The sequence below is a fragment of the Temnothorax americanus genome, unplaced genomic scaffold, assembly GCF_048541705.1.
Source record: "Temnothorax americanus isolate GAGA-0224 unplaced genomic scaffold, ASM4854170v1 Scaffold3, whole genome shotgun sequence".
Lineage (NCBI taxonomy): Eukaryota > Metazoa > Arthropoda > Insecta > Hymenoptera > Formicidae > Temnothorax > Temnothorax americanus.
This window is the reverse complement of record NW_027509442.1, coordinates 9,081,845-9,106,766: the sequence shown is the minus strand read 5'-3', so window position 1 is coordinate 9,106,766 and position 24,922 is coordinate 9,081,845. Positions and strand designations below refer to the sequence as shown.

The following is a 24,922-nucleotide window of genomic DNA, read 5'->3' as shown; positions in this document are numbered from 1 at the left end:
GAGTAGTGGAAGTATGCATGTTATATATGTGCGCATAATATCGCGCCGACTCGCGTTAGTCGGGTTTAATTAATTTCCTCAATAATAATAACGTAATGGATCTCTCTGCGTTATCGCCGCCGTTCTATCACGCATCGTTTGCGTGTGCCCGGTTACGTCTGAAGCCATTGCACTTACGTATGACGTCTGCACAAACTATAAGAGTCGCATATTGTAATGTGTACACAGTGACGGCGGATTTCGAAGACGAATAAGGTACATATTTTTCTCGTTTTCTGTATATTTAATGTACAAAGCTTATACAAATTATTATTTAAAGATGAGAGAGAGAGAGAGAGAGAGAGAGAGAGAAGAAAGAGAAAGAATAAAAAAATAGAATATATAAAAGTTAAGATAATTTGAGGATGAATTGAAGATGTACGGTATAAAGATGGGTTTTGCAATAATAAAATACAATAATACTCTTTTTATCTTTCTTTATTTTTTATAAATATGCGTTTTGTTTTAATATTTTCTTGATGTCCTAATTTTTTAAACGTCTTAAAGCAAAGTTCGAAGAAAAACATTGTACACATATATATGTATATAAGAACAAATCTTTTCCTGAAAGAGTAAATGTAATATTTACTAAACAATATCGTTCATTAATAGATTATGGTTTTGAAAAACATTTAGAAATAGTAATAATACTTTTGTCTTCTTAGTCAAAAGTCTAACGATTGGTTGGATCTTTTGTGCAATTAGACAAATGCAACTGTGCACTTTGTGCACAAGAATTAATCTTCTTTCATATAACGTTTGGCAGTTATATAAAGGTGCTCAAAGGCAAATATGATATTTAAAGTAGCATTGACTAGACATTTATTTAAGAAGCACGAATTTTTTACGATTGTCTATGCTAACGTAAGGAATATATTGTCGTTATGCGCTGAAAAAGAAAGGAATTATATATCATTGGAAAGATATATCACTGTCTCTGTTTTAGTTATAAATAATACATTGATATCTAAGTGTAAAGTTTGTACGTATACAGTGCGCTTTGGTACATCGTGTAAGTGAGAAATCTCGTTGAAAAATGTGCTACTTGGCACAAAATTACAATTGGCAGATTATGGACATGGATAAAAAATCGGCATACTTATATCGTTCGCAAAATTCTTGATTGTCAAGTTAGCCTTGTAGATATTTCGATACATAGTGTATAAGTATATGTAATATAAATTAATTTTTATAAATTTTGCTACTGTGTTTATAATATCATATATCATGTATGTCGATCTTAAACCTTTGAATCCAAGCGATCAGCCGGATAGTAGATCAATGGTGTCATTGTGTCCCATCCATCGATTTCTTCGTTCGACTGTGCCGCTCTTTTCTGGGCGTTCAACGTCACCATGCTACGCTTGGGGCTGTTGGGTGCTGATTTGCAGGCGATCTGGAGTATTCCAGGAGTGCCGAAGCGGAAACTTTTGGCTTCAGGTCGCAGAAGGCACGACTCGTTTCCGAAGATTAAGTTGGTTCGAAGCAGCGGCATGTTCTTAACGTCCGATGGCAATTCGTGTTCTACCAGTTCCGGCTGAGTCTCCTGATCGCAAAGCTTCTCAACGCACGGACACGAGTTGCTGGAAGATCGCCAGCTCTCCATGCAGGACGATCGTAACACGCATGAGACTTTCGTTTTGCATGGGCTGTTGTCGACTATCGATTCCAGTTGGCTTACCCTTGAACCCTTTTTGTCAAGCTGATCCGAGCTGGCGAATCGCAAGCGTTTCGGGGATTCGCTGGAACACCTCATGAAAGTCGATCTGACGAGGGACTTGTTCTTCAGAGAACTTCGAGGAACCAGAGGATCTGCTATGCTGATTTTCTTGCTACCGCCGCTTCGCTTACTCGCTCTTTCCTTGTTACGTTTGCTGCGTAATATTGGATCCTCTCCGATTAAAAAATAGGTTAGACGTTCGCCGCCCTTGATGCCCTTCATGGGAACTTTGCCACGTTCGACAAAAAAAAATCCTCGTAGCTCATCAAGCAGCTGCTTTGTCTCACTACTGCAGTGAATTTTTAGCGCTACGACAAAGTGAGAAAATCGCTATACCGTTTAAACGGGATGTGTAGTCATAGTATTGCAATGTTATTTGTGATTTATACATTTACATACATTCGCTCGATGCTTTGTTTGATATACTTCATTACACATTAAAAATGAATTTTCTATGATACTCACGTAATCCTGTAGACTCCATACGAGATGCGGTATTAACTGTATCACCGAATAAACAATATCGTGGCATTTTCAAACCAACAACGCCAGCGCACACCGGACCTATAAAAAAAATTATCATTATTTAATTTTTCTTATTGGAATTTTTTTTTTTTTGCTTTAAAGCTTATACCGGAATGTATTCCTATGCGTAGTTGCAGTTTGTCAAGCGGTCTGTGACGGATGGTAAATTGTTTAATGGCGTCTAAGAGGCACAATGACATGCTCGCTATTTCACCAGCATGCTGATTACCGTTTCTTATTGGCAAGCCGCTTACCTAAGAGATAAAATTCGGCTGTGACAAGTAAAAATGTAAAATGTAAAATGGCGGAATTGTCCGATAGTTTTTTATGATAAAATTCGCAATTTACTTATCTACCACAAAATAGCATTTTAAATAAATTCGCGAACAATTTTGATTCCGTAATACTTACCACCATGTAAGCGTCTCCTATAGTCTCAACTTTGTACACTTCAAAATTTTCTATCGTCGAATCGAAGCATGTATAGAGATCGTTTAGAAAATCGACCACCTGGAACGAGCGGGGTGTAGTTATGTTATATGCGAATAGTATATAGTTATTGTTAGCAAGAAAAATAAATCAAGTTTAGAGCAGTAATTAATAACACGTACGTTTATTATTAAATAAAAATTCTTACTTGCAACGGCGTGCTTTCTGCGGACATAGATGTGAAACCAACAATGTCGCTAAAATATATGGTGACACAAGCAAAACTTTCCGCCTCAACTTTCTTTCCCTTTTTTAATTGCTCGGCCACGGAACGCGGTAACATTTCGTATAATAATGCGTCTGAAAAAAATGGGAAAGGTGGATTTTTTTCGGTATATTTACTATATTTATCAAAAATACAAACATAATTATGTTTGTAAGTCATCTACTCTTATTTAAAACCACAATAATAACGATAAAATTTAATTTTAGTTTTTTTAGTTAACCGACCTGTTTTCTTTTTTTCTTCAGTCAATTGGTCTGTCCGTTCGTCAACGAGTGCTTCCAGATTATTCGCATATTTTTCCATCATCGCCATCATATTGTCAAAAATATTCGCTTTCCTGTAATAAAAATATAGACCGCATGTGTCTGTTATTATATGAACGATCAAGCTAAAAATAAAATTTAATTAAAATTCTCGACAATATTTTTGTGATGCAGATTAATAATATATGCTTGTGTGTGATTAACAAAATATTATTTTATATATATAATATCGCAAAGAGAGAAGACTCACATGCCCTTTTGTAGCGGCCTCAATTTGTTTCTTATTAGCTTAAAATCTGGACGTAACTCAGGATTTTCTGCCCAGCATTCCAGCAAACAGTCACGAACAAAATCAAACGTATTCTCCAGTTGATCCAATGGAGGTCTATCGTTATTTCGTGAAAAAAGAATATTTTTTTAATATTTTCATTAATATTTTTTTAAATTTTTTAATTAAAATTGTGTTTTTCACAGTTAAATAGTTTACCTAAACGGTGATATTTCAGAATCTCTTGCGATTACTTTTTTTAATATTTCGGCTGCTGATAGTTCCGTAATACCGAATGGCCCATGTCGTCCTTGAAGTTCATATAATACAATGGCGAACGAATACACGTCACCCTTTTGAAAATCACGAGCAGTTGGCACCCCGAGACGAGTAGAGCGTAACAATTCAGGCGCTTTGTATAACAATCCTATTATAAATTAATTAAATTTATATATAAACTTATATATGTATATTTGCGATCATGAGAGATATTGATGAATTGGCTTCAGTTTATATGTATAGTTGCTAATTTACAAACTAAAAAATTATGAAAAAAGAATTTAGCAACTGTTAAAACTATAAGAATTCGGAAGAACGATTATGGATCGAGTCAAGTATAAGAATCGCTATTTCTTTCACGTACCGTGATATTTTTTTATAACGTCAGAGGGATTGTATTCCGCATCCCGGTTGAATTCGTGGAGGCCGAAATCTGCTAGTTTTACAACCCATCGCGAATCAACAAGGCAATTTGACGTGCTGAGCGATCCATGGTATTTTATAACTGACTCGTGAAGATAGATCATACCCTAAAAAAAACAGCACAAAATTTGATAAGTTTCTTGGGGACGCAATCTTAAAGTAGAATTTCTATAATCGACAAGTATATTATCATCTCGTTTGTCAACGGTTCGCCTACGTCCCCTACGTTTTTTTTTTTGTTTACGTGGAGGAGGGGAAATGCCTCGCGCGTTTCTGACCCCGGCCGTCAGGATATGTGGGGCTTGCACCCACTAAAACCCCTCCCCCTAACACTCAGATACAATGGACTATGGTCACGACACACCGATACGCAACGTGGCATTACAACGTGTGACGGGACAGTTCCACGCTGAGGCGTCAGGACACACGTAATCCAATTAGACGACCGGGGTCCGACCCCGGGAGAATACATTCTCTAGTCGAGAGACCCGCGCACATGTGCACTGATCGTGAGTCTTTCGACCACCTCGGAGAGATCTCATGATATGACCGCGGGCAGCCGGGAAGTCATATCACTGGGATTCCCCTCATTGGCTGCGGGACAATTCACCCGAGGAGCACATCCCAGAACCAAGACGTACACGACCACAGACGCATACGAACGAGACGAACAGGAACCCCTTCTATCCGGAGAGGGGTTCCACAAAGAAAGGTACGAGCCAGGGTCCACTGACTCGTAAGCTTAGAAGGGGAATACAAAAACCCATCACCAAAACATGTAAGACCGAATCTCGAGTCCTCGAGTTCGCGATTAAGACTGCGCCTCCTCCCAAAGCCCAAGGGCTCAGGGGGGAGGCACAGAAAAAAAACACCAATTCCCGATACATGCCGCCACCAGCCCACGGGAACCCCCCGAGGACGACCAACCGCCCCCCATCCCGACAATAGGGACTACCGGGACTCATTGCAACGTCCCCTACGTTATCTGACAATACAGCAATTATTATCAAACGTATCTGCTGTCACTCTCTCCCCTAATTCCGCGTTCGAAATATTTTCTAACTGTGAAGTATTCTCTATAGTCGAATCATCATTTTCCTGCCCTCGTTATCTATGTCCCATAAACGTATAATCTTTATTTAGCTACTTACATTTTTATAAAATTTATTTATAATTTATTATAATCTTACTGCTTGTGTAAGATTTTTTCAAAGCCAAATATATATGATATTAAAGTAAAATCAAAAGAGAATACTTCTCTGGATATCGTTAATTACTATAGAATTATGAAAGTTTCTAACAATGTGCTGTTATTCAGAATGTTGCAAATGTAGGAAGTACCTATAGACAGGTTTCGAAATTATTTTTTTCATGTTACGGATATTTCATTCAACAATCTGATTGAACCTACACGGAGGAAATCTAATACTATTTTAGAAAATAAAAATATTTTTAAAAGTGAAAGTGTTTGGAGTAAAATTATATAGATACTTATATTGACTTTTAACGACTAGTCGACTTACTTTTGAAAGTGACTTTTTAACGAAGTTTAAGAATATTGTAAAATTAAAGTAAAAATAAAATTGAACGAAACTTACTCTAATGATGTCACCGACGAGAGACGCCATAAACATATTATCGAGTTTAATATCTTCGTTCTCCAATATGTCCTGAAAAAAACATTTCTCTGATCGTGAGCATATTGCGAAAATTTGAAATTACCGAAATTAACATAATGCGATAATATTTGGAAATTTAATCGGTATAAAATACTAATTATATTAATTTTAAAAATTACCTTAAGACTTCCGCGTGCGCAATATTCGACGATGACGCATATGTTAGGCGGATCGGTGCATGCACCGATAAAAGAATTTAAGTTATCGTGTCTTAAATCGCGCATCTAAAAATATATTACTTTGATAACAAACGAGATCTTACTGTAATTGTTTAATAACAGTTATTACTGTTAATTATACTGTTAATTATAAATTATATAACATTGTTAATTATAAATTAAATTAAAATTATTGATTATGCAAACGTTACCATTTTTAGTTCTTTTTTCATTTCTCGCGTAATCTCAATCGATTTCTTCCTAACTTTTTTAACAGCAAAAATTTGCCCTTTATATACTCCGATTTGTGTGTAAATCGTGGAATATCTGACCGAGTCTGGATTAGAACTTAGCGACACTTGACTAGTCCGCACTATGGGTTGCATCGTTGATGACTTTATAAGAAAACAAAACATACATGTACGTTATATTTCAGTGTTTTATGTAATTGTGGTTAAAAATATTATTTGTGATGAAACATTTATTCTACATTAATATGACTCTATAGTACAAAGCTCTACATCAAAATACTCATTATAACTGTGCTAAATTTTTGATAAAATTTGCAAATGAAATAAATCTCGCGCAACCGCAAGCGCTCTTGGTTGTTCGATCCAACTGGAAAATGATGGAAACATATATGAAAAAAAAAAAAAAAAAAAAAATGACGTAAAAATATGAAATAAATATAAAAAAAAGAAAGATTCTCTCGAGAATAGCGGTAACGATATGGTAAACAAGCACCTTACCTTGGAATTGGCAGACGTCTCGTCGGATCTCACTGTTTCATCCTTCTGCTCCTTGATCTCGATATCCTTGTAATTGACTTTCCATAGCAAACTATCTAACTCTTGTTCATATTTCCAGTTTCTATGAAGGATCAGAACAACCGCTGCAATAATGAGCAACAATGTGCCGGCGATACCTCCTATAATTTCGCCAGTATGAACTGTGAACGGGTATCAATTATATGAAGAATTTCTATACAACTTATTGTTTCAAGTATTGTATACAATTATTTTTTAGAAACATTATATATAATAATATTATTAGCATATTACTTTAAGAACACAAATATATTTTTAGACAAAAAAATAAAATATGTAAAATAAGATATATATATCTATATATTAATAAAAAATAATTATATTATTCTTCAGAAAAAAAGGTGTTTATGTATTATATAATATTTATAAGATATAGTAATATGTGAATAATTAAATGTGAATAACTAAATAACACATTTGTATAATAACAGCTGAATAAATTTATATTACGTACAATTACATTTTTCACCATCGTATCCGCAATAAGGTTCTGCGACCGGTGGTCCATTTCCGATCCATGATATTTTCTTAATTAATTGAAGCTTCTAAATATTATTATCGAATTAAATAAGGGGCTCATTTAAAGTATAGTTAATTTGAAGTACATTTATTAATGAAACAATAGTTTGCTTACTGGTAAATTTGTTTTTTGTTCTTTTCCAACGAAATTCCCAATGGGATAAAGCCCGTAGCCTTTCGTAGGTCGATGGTCCAATGCAATCAATGTGTAATTGCCCTCGGCATCTCCATTCTCATCCATGTATACCATGTATCTGCGGACGTGGTCACCCACATAACATGTAAATTTCATTATGCTCATTTAAGCTGGATTCGATCAATTAAATATAGAATAGCAGTGAATTACAGAACAATACTGACATCTATTTGTAATGCGTAATTGTTATTGAGGAATAGTGTTAATCTTAATTTTATTAATTATAAAATGTACTATCAATATTATCGGTAATATTACAATAATTTGTTATAAATATTTTTTGCAGAAAAATATGAATGTTGTTTATAACAAAAGGAATAAGTATAATTTCTTTATACGGTAAATTTGATATTAATTTACGTACGTGTATATAAGAAATTTGAGATAGGCGACAGTTTTGTTCAAATGTCCATAAGAAGATACCCGATGCGAACGAGGTCTGTTAAACGATTGAAATGTATTTCGAAACGATTGCTTTCATTTTGTCTTCATAAAGCGCGGAACATTTGTTTTTAATCGTTGAACGAATCTTTTTCTCTCGCCTGTTAAAGATAACGCATAATAATTCCGCCTTAATTAGAAAACCATAAATCTTAGCGCGGCAATCGCGGATGATAAATTGCTTAACTTCCGACTTCGGCGACCTCGTTACGGCATGCAAACGGTAATTATTTCGCCGAAAATACATCGCGTGAGCACGCGTACGCGTATAAGGTCTCTCTCTCTCTCTCTCTCTCTCTCTCTCTCTCTCTCTCTCTCTATCTTTCTTTCTCGATCGGTTCTTTTGGCGAGATATTACTGCGTGACGGTCTCTTCACGAGGCATCTGATTTGCATGTCGTAAAACGTAAAACATTACGATATACGACGAACGATCGCGTTCACGCCTTTATTTCCTCACACACGTACCCCATTGCGCTTTTATAATGAACGCCATGTAGCGCCGACACCATCTCTCGCCCATTCCGGGGGTCTCGATTCTCGTCGAGGGCACGTAGCAGGGATCTCTCGTAAAGATGCACCGCATCATACAGATACGCTGTCTCGGGCACGATCTGCCTTATAACATGAAGTAACGATTATGCCTCAGGATTGGGAGTGACTGCAGCGAAAGGCTGCCTGTGCGATTCATACGAAAGATATCGCGGTCCGGATTACATGAATTGACGAGTCGTCTTCCGTAAAAAAAGGTAATAATAGGGCGAACAAGTGCGATAATTTTCCAGATGCTCGCGGACAGTCCGTTGCATGCACAACAGGTTGTTATTCATAATTTTGTTTTGGAGCACAACGCGATGATATGTGAGTTATATGATTATATTATTATAATTGGGCACGCGCTTTTTGCGATTTAATTGCATTGTGACACGTGATTAATATAAAATGGTTTAATGTTAATTAGTCAATTTATATGAAATGTTTTAATAATCAATTAAATTTTCAAGGTGGCATGAACGAGTTACTTTGCCAATGACTCGCCCTTGAAAAGACTATACAAAATTAAGTTTTAAAATGAAAAAAATATTGAAATTAATGTTCTGTTAAGAAGAAAAATTAGGGTAAATGATTCCAAGCATCTTCTTAAAAAGTATCATGAAGATAAAAGAAGGTTTAAATTTTAACTTGAAATCCAAGTCAAAATTCAAACCTTTTTTTCGTATATTGTAGCATCTCCAAATTTTAGGATTAAAATCTTTAGTATTTTAGATTTTAGTCACCTGAACTATTCCTCCCACGTTTGCCAACGGATTTGTAAAATTGAATGGTGGTTTTTGTCTGTACTCGTTGACGAGCCGAGTGAAGTTCGTGAAATTGATCGGGGCGGACGCAGCGATACTGAAATAACTGCGATATGCTGACAGGTTTTTTGTCTTCTTTTCCCACAGGCCGCGCAGATACTTGCTTGGACGTTTTTCATCGTATTGTTCGATGTCAACACCGACAACCCAATATTCGCCTAAAATTATAATAAATTACCTAAAGAATTATATATCAAACCTTGTGACAATTAAGTATGTTCACTTAAAAACTTATACTGTTAATTAGTGGCAGTAACAATAAATTAGAAAATGCAACACATTTCTCGATTATTTCATTTTTGTTTAATTGGATTATTTCGACGAAAAATATAAGTATACATGAAAAATAAAAGTATATTAGTTTCCGTATTTCGTATTGTGATGTATACGATCGTGCATTATATACGCGTTTAAAATAAGAGGTATAGCTGACAGTTACTCTTCAGTATATGTACCTGATTAATTTACAGCAAATTTATACCTTTTTCCAAGAGGTTCATTTCGTCCAGAGCCATTAAGAGACCCATGTGTTCGTAATAATGTCCGAGTATTACGTAAACTGAAACATATGTACGTCATTTTGCATTAAGAAAATTCCGCCATGGTCAAAATTCTTCTTTCCGCGGCTTTTAATCTATCGTGTCCGCTTTATCGAATCGTGATTGCTATCGTGAAAAACCGGTCACGTTTAGATGTTTATTTTTAGGACCGATCTCTTAATACGTTTAAACAGATGCGTGACTAATGTGACGAGTAGCACGCAGTATCTATTCATAACACTGGCTTATAGACACTTGTCCCTGTAGTATACGGGTTGTTTCCCATGCAGGTTTTAGTTTATCGTACCGACATAAGTCAAGATACCGAAATGCGGGTAGTCTATTTTGGATCGCGCGTATGCAAGTTGATTGGGAAAAGACGTGCGTTGTCGTAATTTAACTTTCCAACTAAAAGCGAAAGTTCGTGTTTTTAAAGTATTATAGACCAGACTTCTAACGTCCCTTTTTAGTTAGAAGTCTGGTCTATAATACTTTAAAATAAATTGTCGGGAATGAAAGATGCGTTAATTACGAGCTAAAGTTACAATCTTATTGCGATAAATATGATAATAATGTACAAGAAATTGCTCGAAACTATATAAATATTCTCATTACTCACTTCGTGTTTCTCGATACGTTTGTTTGACATGTTCATGGAAAGGATTTTTCATGTGCGTCGCATAATAAGGTTCGTTCCACGAACGACGATAATTTACACTAATTCCAGCTGCTTCGAAAGATGTAAGAATCGTCGCCGCAATCGTAGACATTTTGTTGAATTCAAACATCGTTGAATTCATATGCATAAAGGTTACCTAGATGTTTATAAAAATATTTACAAAAATATATATGAGTTTCTTTATTTGATGTCTAAGTTTATTTAACGTCAAGTTAATATCTCATTAGAATTGCGCGGAGTGAATTACGAAGTACTTACTTTTGTCCAGTTGAACGCTAACAATACTGATAGAAGAGATTTTGAAATTTGCGTATCGGGTGGCCGCGTTCTCGCAAACGTCGGAAACTCCTTCTTATTCGATGTTTCGTTATGCGTACAAAACTAGAAAATATAGAACTACATCTAGAACAGGCCTGGTCAACTTCGAATTTCGGAGCCACGACATTTTTCTCTTTTCATTCATGGAGAGGGAAAGGGTTTCCTCCGCTGGATCAAGTTTAATCATGCCTGCTCAACTTCATTCAGCGGAGAAATCCCTTTTCCCCACTCTCCGTGAATGAAAAGGGAGAAAGTGTCGTCGCTCTACCAAATCACGACGAAACAAAAAGACACCACACCGGACCATTTGACACGTGCGATACCATATTTCAATTTAAATGGACACCAGCGCGATAATCCGGCAAATGTACCGCGTAACTATATCTTCTGATTTTACTTTTTGCAACATAGTGGCGTAGGTCACGGTAGTATAAACGTAATGCCACTTAATTTATGTGTATATCTTGTGTCTTATATTTTTAACAATTATAAAATAATTCTTACGCAAGATAGATGCTGATATTTGGTTATATATACGTATGTGTGTTATATATATACAGTATGTATATACATATACTGTTGGAAAAATTTTTTAGTTTTGTTAAAAAAGGTTCGTGTTAAAATTTTTGTGTAAAATAATCAAGTACTTATAAAAATAAACTGGAAAGTGTCTTAATAAGCATTACTCCAAAAACTATTTATTTCTAAGCTATAAAGCTTTTGGTGTATTATTTTTCATATCATCGTTTCACGAGTATGCATTCGTAACGTATTTACACGCGACCGCTCGTATACTCGTCCTTCACAAATCACGAGTTTCTAAGGTTAACGAATATAATATCGTCGAACAAATGTGATTCACGTACGATGGTGTATCTGCGGATTTCCTCCTGATTGTTAGTGTTTTATTTATAAGCATTTTTGTAGATTTTCGGTAATCAGATTAGAGTGTTACATAACGTGGAACGCGTGAAAAAGAAAACAAGAAAATTTTATTATAGGGAGCTTTCCGGCAAGCGACACAAGTCGACACAAACGTCGTTCTATCTTTCTTTTTTGGTAATGAGTATGTCGACTTGTGTCGCTTGCCGGATAGCTTCCATGGATAAGAAGACGAGATCTTCTCAATTTCAAATACAGTACGTTCATATATTTATCTTGACGATGACTTATTTCACACAACGAGCGGTAAAATAAACAATGAGAAAAATTATTTACGTATGAAATCATAGGAATGTTGAATGCAGCCGCCATTCTGCCTTCGTGAATGCAAGTTTCCTGGGGCCCGATGTATGCACTAACGTTTTTCGTCCACAAATCCGCCGTCATCAGGATGCTGGTCTCCTCCTCGCCAAAAGTTTCAGCAACGAGAAAGTCCAAATTGTGCCCTCGTCTACCAAGTTCACCGGCGTTCACCTACGTTTCAAGTAAAATCGTTTCAAGGAGACATTTCGAAACAGAAAGATCCAGGATTATTAGAAAATTGTTGATCCAATGCTTATAAAATATAAAAGTAATCCAATTGTACGAAAAGATCATTTTCAAAATTCTCTTTTCTAAGTTTCAAAAAGCTCTATTAAATCTAACATTCTAATTGCGCGATGATAATATATAATTTTTAAGAACAATGAACTAGAAACGTTATTTCGCGACAATCACAAGCCGCTCCAGTTTCGTGCAATCGACATTCATTCTGATAATCATGTTTTTGCGTGATTGGAAATGTTAAACTTTATATTATCCGTCTCTGCAATTACCTCTTCCACGGCCAGAGTGATAGCTCCTGATATTTGGAAACCGGGACGCGCGTACTCTAAGTCGTGAAAAAGTCGTTTCGAGCCGGTAATGTACCCCAGAGTGAATGTATCGGCATAGATGCCCTTATCATCGAGTAAAATGTGAATTATCATCAGAAGCAGACACGTCCTTTCCACATTTGCCAGTAGCATGCCCAACTGTGCGAAGCTTTTGAGTTAAAAATATTGTCAGTATATATATATCGCACAAACTCTCTAAGTTGGAGTATTTGATCTGTTCTGGCTCGTATTTCTATTATAATAATGTACTGAATAATGCAAGAGGACCGTTTTTGTCACGAAGTTTTTATTGGGGATTTCTATACACTATACAACCACAAAGATATGCGTCGAGATGGTTACTCAAGGTTTCTGTAAGCGGATTACTGTGGCTTTAGACGCTTTAGACGCTTTCGTGCTGAAAGCATCACTCCTATCTTTTTTCAATATGTAATGAGTAATAAAGATAGACTGACGCTTTCAGCACGAAAGCGCCCAAAGCGAACACGCAGCTTGTGTAACAAGAGATGATAAGACCGAATTTAAACCAAACTTATCTTTACGCGTACTTATGTATGACGTCAAAATTCTGTTTATAAGGATACTGATCATAATATTTTAAAATGTATAGATTATAAGAAAAATATAGATAATATGTAATTTTTACTTTATCTTAAGATAATAATATTATTTTTATTTTAATCTTATGTGATCCGCAGTTCTCATGCAACGAATTACGAGCAGGTCGGACTTTTTTTGAATAATGTTATGCTATAATACAAAGTAAAGTAAATTAATATAAAAAGTATAATACATATAACAGTATAACTTATCTCTCAGGAATATTTTACTTAATTTTTTAATTATTTATTTTATATTATTTTATAAAAGAGTAAATTGTTTCGCGACACGCACTATAAATTAATAAGACTAAGAGATTGATCGTTTTGATGATATTATGTTACTGTTGTATAATATTACACACACACACACTTACACCCACTCCCACCCACCCACACACACACACACACACACACACACACACACACGCGCGCGCGCGCGCGCGCGCGCGCGCGCGTATCTATATATGTATATAAAATATAAGATACGTGTAATAAATATTTCCTATGATGATACATATGTAATAATAGCGATCCGATAATTAATTTATAAAACAATGGACTGTTTGCAATATTATACGCAAGATTAACTATAGTATAGTTACTATACAAAGTATAGAGACGGTTGTTTGTCCCGTCGACGGGATTTATATCGGTAAAAACATGAATTTCTGAGGTGGGTGCCTGTAATGTAGTAATGGATGAAACCAGTAAGCTCCGCGGGAACGCAATAAAGCCTATCAATCTCCCATGGTGTACTTAACTTCCTTTTCGTCGATATTTTCTTTCCGCTTTTATCCGAGAATGTGAACTTCCTTCTCTGGTGACGTCATATCAGTTGTGTATGCGAGAGATTAATTTTGTAAAAGCGAAATTGTTTACTTTTATAAACATTATTATTTTTTTACATTTTACAATATTATATTGTATGTTGTAAATAAATTAAACTACTAAAATTCGTCGTTTTGTTCCAGAGAAAAATATTGCAGACGACAACTTTTATAAATTTGACATGTATTGTTTTATTTCTTACCGTAGATAATAAATGAGGCTATTCTCTAATTTCCGATACGCAATCGCTTTCCTTAAAACAACGAGAAAATTCCATAGCAAATACTTGATCGACTCTTGCTAGTTCTCGCAAGTCCATACGCGTCGACTACGGTTTTGTGGTTCATTATATTAATAGCGGTCTATTTTAGTAATACGTCAAAACCACGGGGTCGTTGAACAAAGCGCGTCTAAGCGATCTCAGCGAGATGTTGCGTAACGGCGTTAAGGCCACGCATTGCTATACCAAGAGAGACGATCGAAGGATTCGCTAGGCGGCTGTCAGTTGCACAAAAGAAACAAATATGTTTCTCACGTTGAATCACGCCGATTGATCGATAATTCTTTAGCAAGGTTCGCGTCGGAATCCGTGACACGAAGGAATTCTTTGCGACGTGATCGTGGGAATTGTCACGACTATCCAAGAAACATACGTAAAAAACATGGGCAAACTTCTCCCGAGGTAGTATATAGATAATTCGAGAGAAGAATGCAAGAACGCGACACGAAGTATTGCACGCGGCTACGCGTTTGTCCAAAAGCAGCGTACCAATTAACCCGGGGAGGACGGACTGACCGTTTCTTAAATTGGCCTTTGCGTCGCTTTCACTATTTACGAGTGTCCGTATTTGAGAGCTGTAAATTTCCTTCTATAGTGAAGAAATAAACGTAATTGCTCGTTTATCTGGGCTACTTATCACATTTAATAATAAAAATAATAACAAACAATAGAAACGTTTATTAAGTAGATTTTTGCATATTAAGTTTTATTTTGAAGCTTAATTACTTATTGTTTTTTTTTTATACTTTCCAAATTTTTTGATTGCTTTTTGCTTTTTGGATCTTGATTATATACTGGTTCATACATCTAAATAAATTTTCTTCAACGCTTTTGGCAGAAAAACGTTTTGTGCGGTTTTAAATATATACTTTGCGACCTCAATTGCATACGTTTACAGGTGACAAACTGCGGATCTGCGCCGGTTGTCGTTTAATCTTAAAACCTGCAGATTTTGACAGTCAATTCTCGTCTCCGTCAAAACGTAGCATGGCCAACTCGCATATTCGATTGCAACGCAATCGGCGAATTAATGAGCTTGTGTGCTCGCTGAATTAAATGCGGTTAACGGGGCGCACGCGGATACCTGCACTTTTTCGAGTTCATCCGATGAAGGTAAGTAACCCAAGGAGATTTACTGATCAGTTTTACTTACTTACATAGCGATCACGCAATTTTTAAATCAACGCAAATAATATTTTTAATTGTTATTATTGGCATAACATTGTTAAATAACCTAATCTCGTTCGGATAAAAAATCAGTCGCTTATAGCATTTAACACTTTATCCTGTAAGGTAAAGGTACCAATACCCGGACACGTATCTGTGTCTAGATACCTTTAAAAAAATATAAATTTATGAAAATAAACATTTAGATATTATAACTAAAGTTTCAAACTACAAGAAAAAATACTTTTATCTTTGATTTTAATTCGCGTTATACTTATAAATAACAAAGGTGTCCGGATATAGGTACATGTCCGGGTATTCGTACCTTTACCTTATCTTTATATGGTTAACCTTGATATTTTTCAGATTCATGTTTGTTTAAATATACCCATTTTATACATTTATTTTTAACGTTCTAGATAAAGAAGATAGAAATAAAATTACACAAAATCGACTCAATAAACATGCATTATTTGGTACCACAAATCAAAAACTTTACCTTGATTAAAGTAAACTTTAATGAAATTCGGATCGTTTAGTAAGAGTAGTCTGGGTATATAAAAAGATCAATTGATCTTTGATAATCGACTCTCATTTGCGGTGTTTGTAGGTAATAAGATGACATTTTTTACGATTTATTTGACTGCGCGATAGATCAATCAAACATAATAATATGTGATTAATAGCTTGCAAATGAAGTCAGCATTATCGCAAGAATTATAATTAAATCAGTAAATATTACGATCGTTGCTCAGTAAATGAAGTATAATAGTATGTACTCTCAAATATATTCACATTTGATTGTCAAAACGCGCTGATTACCGTAACCATCCAATTTCGTGCTGTAATTAATATATTGGCGGTTACACTCAATCTGTTAACTCACGCTATATTGATTTTATTTCTCGATCGGATATGTGCTGTATGTTATCTCATATTACGTGGATTGAAATTAATCATTTCGACGATGCATTCGATGCACATTTCGTCGCCTCCGTTTCACGCATGCTTTCACAATTAATGAGATACGTATCTTGATGGTTGGAATCTGTTAGACTCATCAAAATGTGTTATATTGTCGCATCGCGAAAAAAAAACAAATTACTTATTTGTTGAATTAAATGGAGCACCACGCGCGCATAAGATACGGGCGTTAAATTTGGTTAACGGAAGGCCGATTGGTCCAACTTGTTCGTAAACTAACTAATAATTAAATCATATATATGTCTTTGTCTTTTCTTCAAATTAGACAAAAATAGACATATGATTTAACTATTAGTTTATCAACAGGTTGGAACAACTGATGGGCTTAAGTGTTTGTTTTTAAGAGAAAAAGCAATTTAATAAATTTATGGTCTCACATGTATCTACAAAAGTATTGCTGTAAAAATTTTGACATTTTAGCAATCAGTTTGAGTGTCCTACATAATTATTTTGATGGTCCAACAAAATTATTTTCAGATTTGTATCTAGCTAAATTTTTAGATACTTCTGCAAAATCGTTCTTTTCGCTTATGCTTTATTTGTGACCTATCGCTCTTTAAAGGTATGTTTACCATTTCCAGGTCAAATACCTTTAAAGAGCGATAGGACATAAATGAAGCATAGGTACCATTTTTAGATATGTGTTGAGTTACTATACATACCTACAAAAGTTTCATTCAAATCGAAAAGTTCGATTAATTAGCCCGATAAGCATACGATAGAACCGCGTATCGGTTATCCTCGGCAGAATGGATAATTATTCTTCAATATCGAAATGCATGTAAAAGAAGAAAAAAGAAAATTGTATACGCAAATTTCACGCTACTGAAGAAAAGTCCATAAATTTTTCAACCATCATCTTTCGGAGAAGAAGCTGTGACTGTAAATCACGGACAAGTCCGAAAGGAGCGATTCATGTGAAACGCGATCAATCGCATCCACGGTCCAATCTTCTCTTTTTTTTTTCTCTCTCTCTCTCTTTCTCTCTTTCTCTCCTTTTCTGGAGCGATGTAATGCATGTCACGCGGAACGAGAAAAAGATGCTTGTGGACCAGATTAGTCAACCGTAATTAGCATCACGAGTTTTGTGCGCTGCGCGCTGTCGGGCTCGCTGTCAAAATGTCAGCCCGGGGGGATGCCCAGGCGCGATCGCGCGCGCTAACGGACGGATCGTTACGTCGTAGTATTCTGGTTTCGCAACAAAATGTAAATCGGAGTTGAAATTCTCTCACAGCGCAGTCACCCTCCGGGCAAGTTTCTCTGTCGGCTTATAACCCTGGGACGCACTCGTGACGTGATGTGTAAATACGCGTGCTGATTTCCATCGACGCATACAGCTTATTTTATATATCATGGCGCTACATCAAAATAGATTTTATATATTATTATCATACTTCAGCGACTGACTATAATTATTTTGATTGCGCAACAAAATTATTTTCAGATCTGTATTTAGTTAAATTGTTAGATACTTTGACAAACTGTTCTTTCCACGTACCGTTATTCATGTATTAAGTTATTCAAGTTCATCTAAGTTAGTAGGTATATAGATTGGTGTTTTTTGTAACAATGAGTACAATTAAAATTATACCTGTATTACTGTTCTATTTATCTATATTTTTTGGTCTTTTTTTTACTAGTGCAAAAGAAAGGCATATCGAGTTCGCAAACAAAATAATATTAAAAGGTTGTTTTATAAATAATATAAAAAAGTTTATTTATTACGCCACCGAACAAACAATCCTTAGTCTCATTCATCTGGTTGATTCGGCGGCGCATCAAGCAGAGTTTAATCGTCGCGAATCCACAAATGATCTGCACGCTATGCCCGCAATTTAAGGCCGCCCTTCTTCCCTACCTACACGGCTAATGAACGGCTCATTAGAGCAAAAGCGAGCGATTAAGTGACTGAAAAGGTGCGCAAAAAAGACAGCAGATATATAAAACGTTAAGATTTACGACTTTTACCGGCAAAATACCGTAATTTCTTGTGCAACAGAGAGAAATTATTCTTTGATAATAGCAAAAGATAAAAATTGTGAAACCGTGAAACATGATTTATGTAAAAAGATATATTATATATATTTATTATCAGATCTCAAACTGTAAAGCGATAAACGATCTTATAATAAACATTATATATTTATAATATTAATTGTCTTTAAGTGTGTGTTAATTTTAATTCTATAAACTCTATAAACACATGCAAAATATTATATATTATATGTATCAATAGATTAAAACAAATTGTCAAGATTTACAAACATTAAACTAATTGTAAGATTAAACAAAATTTAAATTTATTTTACAGTTATGACAATTTCAATATTCTATTTGTAATATTAATCGACGTTTGCTTCAATCTTAATATCTCTACTTTAAATTCTGTAAATGTACAATATAAATTATAAATCAGTAAAGAAACAATAATAAGTAAAACCGGATCGACATCATATACAATTAATTAGAAAAAATACCATTTTATGGTTATTAACTGCTTATTAGCACCGGAAGTTAAATCGTTTATCTATCTATTTAAGTATGTAGGTTTAGATAAGTTAAAGACCGACGAGAAATTGACGCACAGTTTACTGAGTTTAAAAAAAGTATACAAAGTTCATACAATATTATTATTAGTATCAAAATCCAATTTAGACCGCAAAATGGCATTTTCTCTAATTGATAATAATACATGATTTACAGCAAATCGTCAAGATTTAAAAAAAAAAAAAAAACTAATTAATATAATTAAATTAATAAAATAAGCGTAAAACAGATTCGTAATAAGCATGTGTAACAAGTGCGATATTCAAATCAGGCATTTCCGCTTGACCTAAATTCTGTGATTACTCTACGTCGTAGACTTGCAAATAAATTCAGTCTTCCTGTTCCTAAACTTATCAGAAACGCACCTCATCGTGGATAGATCTGCATAATCCTAATTTTACCTAACTTGTAAAAAAAATTTTTTTTTTGACATATTTAACAAGACTTGCTTGATTTAAGTTACACTTGAGTATTTATTATCATTATTTTACTTTTATTGGAGACGATAGAAGTGGGTAAATTCTTCAATAGCGAATTAAAAAATATTTTGGCTCGTAATGTTGTGTATTATAATAAGTATTACTTTACACGTATCGCGGTCTTGTAAGTAAGATTTCTAATTTGCATTATCCCTGCTGAAAAACTGTTAGAAAAATACTTTTGAGAATTACAAATCGGGCCGCTACATGATCACTTTATATAAAAGTCAAGAGAGAAAATAATGTAACGTATCGTGCGTTTTTATCACTAATTCTCTCGTGATCGAACGCCTCAGGCGTCCTTTATGTTACAATTCGCCATGGGCACTCACGCACGGTATATACATACATACGAAACCTTTCTATTACATATGTGGAACACATGCACTATTGACTATACTATATTTAACTTTTCAAAAGGAAAAATTATATGGAAGAAAACGCTTGAGGCTTATAACAATTTTTTAAAATAATTATCGGCAATAATTATTTTTTAGACGATTGATTATTGTATTTGTCATCACGATGCAGAGCATACGTTTATCATTTGTCTAAAAACGCAAATTATTGTTTGTGAAAAGCATGCGTGCGCAAAAAAAGGAAAAACGTAAGAGAACGTGGATTACGCGATGTCAGACTTTACGTCATGACGCTGATTTGCATTTGAAGCGTGCTTCGGCATGCAACGCACGTTCAAATGTGCGTTTACACGATAAAAATTTATGGCCTTTGCGGGAAAATATGCGAGATGTAGAGAGGAACTTGCGCGACCCTATTTGTTGTCTATACCAGATCTTATCACACACGTTATACCGCGGGAGAAATCTGATGGATCTTATTGAGGAAAACGAGACACTTATTTTTTTCCGGATGTTTTTCCGTCGTATTCTATCGGATTGGAAATCGTACGAGAGAATTTGTTGAATAGGAATAAGACACCGCGCGCACCGTCGCACTTCTTTCTGCCATAGAAAGCTCCTTTCGCGTAGCGCTATCGAACTCGCCGCACGATTACGTCTTGAGTAAGACAATAAAGTCACAAATATAAATATTGTGAAGCTTGCGAAAGCTATAACGTAGAAATGCGTATATCAACAAGAGTGCATTTTGTCTTCGTAAGTCTTGTCTAACTCGTAGTAGAATATCCGCAATTTATTTGTTTCGTGTGCAACTGCAGCGAGTGAAACTGAGCTTAATAAGCACAATTTTGGTAAACGAATGAAAGTGAAATTCTTTAGGAGAGTCTTGCGTGATCGCATGATTGTTATGAGAAATGAATAATAATTCTCGGACATCTGTGATGCGTTATTTAATGTCTATCGGCTTTCGATAAAAAAGTGATCTCGAATCTGTGTCACATAGAATGTTACATAAAGAATTTTAGGCACGCGTCTACACGTTGCGTCAACGTAGCATACATTCTCTGGGCTTGTGCTCTCAACTCTGCGTTCAGGTTTTCTAATCAGCCCTGATCTACCCGACTGAATGGCAGTGACAAATTAACGGCAGTATATTGTTAGTGAGCTGATCGCCGCAGGAATAACTCGCATAGACAATGCGCGAACGCGGTTTGTCGCAAGCGTGCGTATCTTGCCTATTTATGTCGCATAACGGTTATACCGCGTAGATGTATATGGTAGTATGGTTTTGCGACTCGTGATTGGTAACGTAAGACAGTTACTGTCTGTAAATGGTAATGTGTCAACTGTCGAACATTAATGCATATTGTTAATTTGCTAACGACTGTTCGCATAAGAGAACAACTATGGAATAAGATTATTTATATCGAATACATATTTAATTAAAAGCGGTCGCGAACTTATTGTCAATACGTGAATATTTCAAACAAAGTTTATTCTTTTCAGTTTTAGTTTATTTTTTAGAAAATGGAGCAAATTTTTCTTTATCCAGAAAACTGTCTACTTACAAGCGAATATAACAGAATTATAAAAAATAATTGAAAAAATTGAATTTTGCATCAAAGTAATTAACATCTGGAAGATGTCTAAGTTCATTATCCTAGATCTGTGGACTACTCATTTACTTTTGCAAAATTTATTAGTCGTACTGCAAATAAGTACTCTGCGTAGAGTCTGCCGAATAATTGGACCATATTACGCGACTTTTTAGCGCTTTTTTTAATTTGTATTTAACGAGCGAGTTAAACGTTCGCCGCTCGGTTTTTAGCCAATCTTAATTTTCCGCCGGCGCGGCGGCGAGACGTGCGCTTCATGAGAATTCATCGCATCTCTCGCGAATCGTCGATGACTCGGAATACATCAATCCGACAATAGAACGCTCATGGATGATCAAGGAATTTAAATACGACCCTCCTTGCGTGTAACATTCGCGAGTCCGATATCCGCTTGTAAAAGAGAATCTTTGTCACAAATACTAAAGAGAAACTAAGCTGTAGTCTGTTCTGCACGCAAAAGACAAGAAGAGATACGATCCGAATCCGTACCTCAATAGGAAAAAAAGAGATATTTATAGATAATTGTTACAAAGAATCTTGCCAATTAGATCGTTTTACATATAAACTTACATTATTTCGAGAAGTGTAGGAAACTTTTTATCTCGTTTCAGATGTTCGTCTAATATTACAGTCTGTTTCGTGCACGTGCGAGGACCTAGCATCGTGGTTTATTGGTTCGGCTTTCTCTTGGGCACGTGTGGCATCTCTTCTCTTCGAGAATTATACACGAGACTCCCGAGTGCACCTTGCATTGTTTAATCTCGTGCGTCGCGTGCGATTCCCGATCTCTCTCTTGGCATCGTTCACTAGATTAATCGTCGTTTATCTATTTCTCGTTCTCGCGTGACGTCGAACCGCGACGATGGCTCTCATGCTTTTATATCTTCGAACTATTTTAATGTTTCTGCGCGGATCGTAAAATGTATTTCCAGCTTTTCCGCGAAAGTGGATTAAGTAAACGTGAATAGTAGCATTTTACTTCGTTTACAGCCAGCAAAGTCAATAAATTTCTTCGCGGACATATTTTTTGCAAAATCAAAGATTTTAACTGGCGATATAATTGGCAATTTAAACATAAAAATTAAAAACATGAAAATAGAGGAGTTAGAAACAAACGTCATGATATTTATGATAGATGAAAAGAAGGATAATTATTACATAAACGAAAGTATTTATTTGGTACTTCGTGACTGAGCTTATTTTTCTGAAAGTTTTTAATTTGGCTACTTAACAGATATACGTACCTCGTCTTTCGTCGTATTTTTGGTTAAATTTGTGCACAAAAAGAAACGTTTTTACTTCGATAAATTACTCGTGCCTCGTTTCTGAAACACGTTCTCCGTTTTATTTGCACTGGAGTTTTTAAAAGCGAGCGGGTCGTTGAAACAGCGGTGGTTGAAACGACAGTGAGCTAGAATTCTCTTATCACGCTCAGTTTTGACAAGCACCGTGCAATTCGCCAGTGTCGAGTTGCCATTTATTTTCTTCCCTTTTTTTTATAGATCAAAGACACGATTGAAAGATTAGAAGACTGGCTGGTTTTAGAAATTTTTATCACTTATACGAGATAGAGGGAGATAGAGAAGAATGGTTCGAGGATGTGATAGAAATACAGATTTCCACGATGTTTGATTGATTCGCAAGATTTGGAAGTTTGATACTCGAGCCGTGTCTTAGCCGCCGAGAACAACGGTCGACAGTGATCGCAGGCGCGCGCGGCCAGACTGAGTCCTGTCCGTTCGTTCTCTTTCTTTCACGCCTTGCACATTGCCGGCTATCGTCGCCGTTGTCATCGTCCCATTCGTACACCTTCGACGTTCCGGTAATCACTTTGAAGGCGCATGAGCGTGATCCACAAACGGTTTAGAGAGGCTTGCTCCGTTTTTTAGGCTGTAACATACATAAACGTATAAGAAATAGACGCACGGTTTACCGTTTCCCATTGTTAAAACGCTTCAGAAAATAAAAAGCAATAGCTGCTGTATGTACACGAGGGGGTCCCGGATGGTATCATTGCGTTTCCCGGGACCCCCTCTCGATGTGCCGAGAGGGACGACCGTGTGGTTTTAGCCGATAGGCCATACATGTAGTATCGTGGGCGATGTATATGGAATCCGGCACTCCCCTTACTCCTCTCCCCGGAGAGTGAGGGGGTCTTCCCCCCTGTCAAACGGGGGGCCACTGGGTGTCCCAGTGGTAGAAGATTTCCATACGTTAAAAAAAAAAGCTGCTGTACGTACGATTACCACTTCAAACATTATCAGACAAAAACAGAATGGTGACAAAGCACGCTATCTCTGTCTAATATTTGACGATCCCCACTCCTTAATACTTGGTCTAGATATACCTAAAACTATGTTATGTATAGTAACGGCACCTCTTTTTGTTGCAAAGGAGTACGCTTGCACGTGAAGGGAATAATACGGTGAGTAAGACGACGAATCGCGCTAATTTACTTTTCAGAACGTAAGAACCATATATACTAACGTGAGCGTATTTTGCACGACATTAGAACATAATTTCGGAAAGGGGTAAGAAAAAATCAACAATTAAAAATGTAATTTGGTCACGTCAAATTTATATTTACAACTATGTGCTTGTAATAGTAAATATACTTTTTTGTTTCGAAAGTGTGAAAGAGTGAAGTCATATTACGCCTGCAAATACAATGCATTGTATCGTAAACATTCTATTGTATTTTCCTTTGTGTATCTATACTTTAAAGCATAATAAGTTTTTTATTCTTGCAAACTATATTGCCAAAATATTGACCATCTAATTTTAATATTTTCCGAATTTTCAAACATTAACTTTATACGAATTGGAAAAATTTTGTGCAAAATATATTGTTTGCCTAATTAATAAATCCATTTTTCAGAGAAGATAATTGGAATGCGGGTGATTTGCCACCGAGTAATAAAACTGTGCTATCCCACGGCCATATAATAAGAGGCTTTGTCGGCAAAATCAGCTCATCTTTGCCACCGACATATAAACGACCGAATTCGTTAGCAAAGCCTATTAAAAATGAGAGAATCGAGCATGACGTGACGTCTCCGTAAGCAGCCAACTCTAAAAAAAAAACCATCTTTGCTGACACGGATATAACAATGCCGCACTCTCGAGCCTGAATAGCACCCTTCGTATTTCGTGTCACGGAATCAACAATAGAAAATCCTGAACGCTTACAAAACGTCGCATAAAATGTAACAAGTTGACCGGAAAAATTCAGTTAGACGAAAACTGCCGGCAGCATTTCATCTGGACAGGCTTTTGCATGTGCGTCAAATTATTTTTC

The 24,922-nt window shown here is 35.7% G+C and overlaps 1 protein-coding gene across 2 annotated transcripts; it reads right to left on the bottom strand.

The window, feature by feature from the left end:
- Positions 1-770: 770 nt before the first annotated feature.
- Positions 771-23,358, bottom strand: LOC143900660 (guanylate cyclase 32E). Of its 2 annotated transcripts, XM_077412261.1 has the most exons (23): positions 22,869-23,358; positions 12,703-12,910; positions 12,164-12,361; positions 10,886-11,008; positions 10,568-10,763; positions 9,891-9,968; positions 9,329-9,567; positions 8,520-8,665; positions 7,531-7,669; positions 7,351-7,441; positions 6,819-7,018; positions 6,282-6,464; positions 6,031-6,135; positions 5,831-5,902; positions 4,174-4,339; positions 3,750-3,957; positions 3,513-3,647; positions 3,224-3,336; positions 2,922-3,073; positions 2,696-2,794; positions 2,394-2,538; positions 2,225-2,323; positions 771-2,067 (listed from the first exon to the last, which is right to left on the bottom strand). In XM_077412261.1, the coding sequence occupies exons 2-23, from the start codon at positions 12,892-12,894 to the stop codon at positions 1,280-1,282; spliced, it is 3,867 nt and encodes a 1,288-aa protein (XP_077268387.1). In that variant the 5' UTR covers positions 12,895-12,910; positions 22,869-23,358; the 3' UTR covers positions 771-1,279. The 2 variants fall into 2 exon arrangements, with proteins under 2 accessions (XP_077268387.1, XP_077268388.1); XM_077412262.1 differs by lacking the exon at positions 12,703-12,910.
- Positions 23,359-24,922: the final 1,564 nt, after the last annotated feature.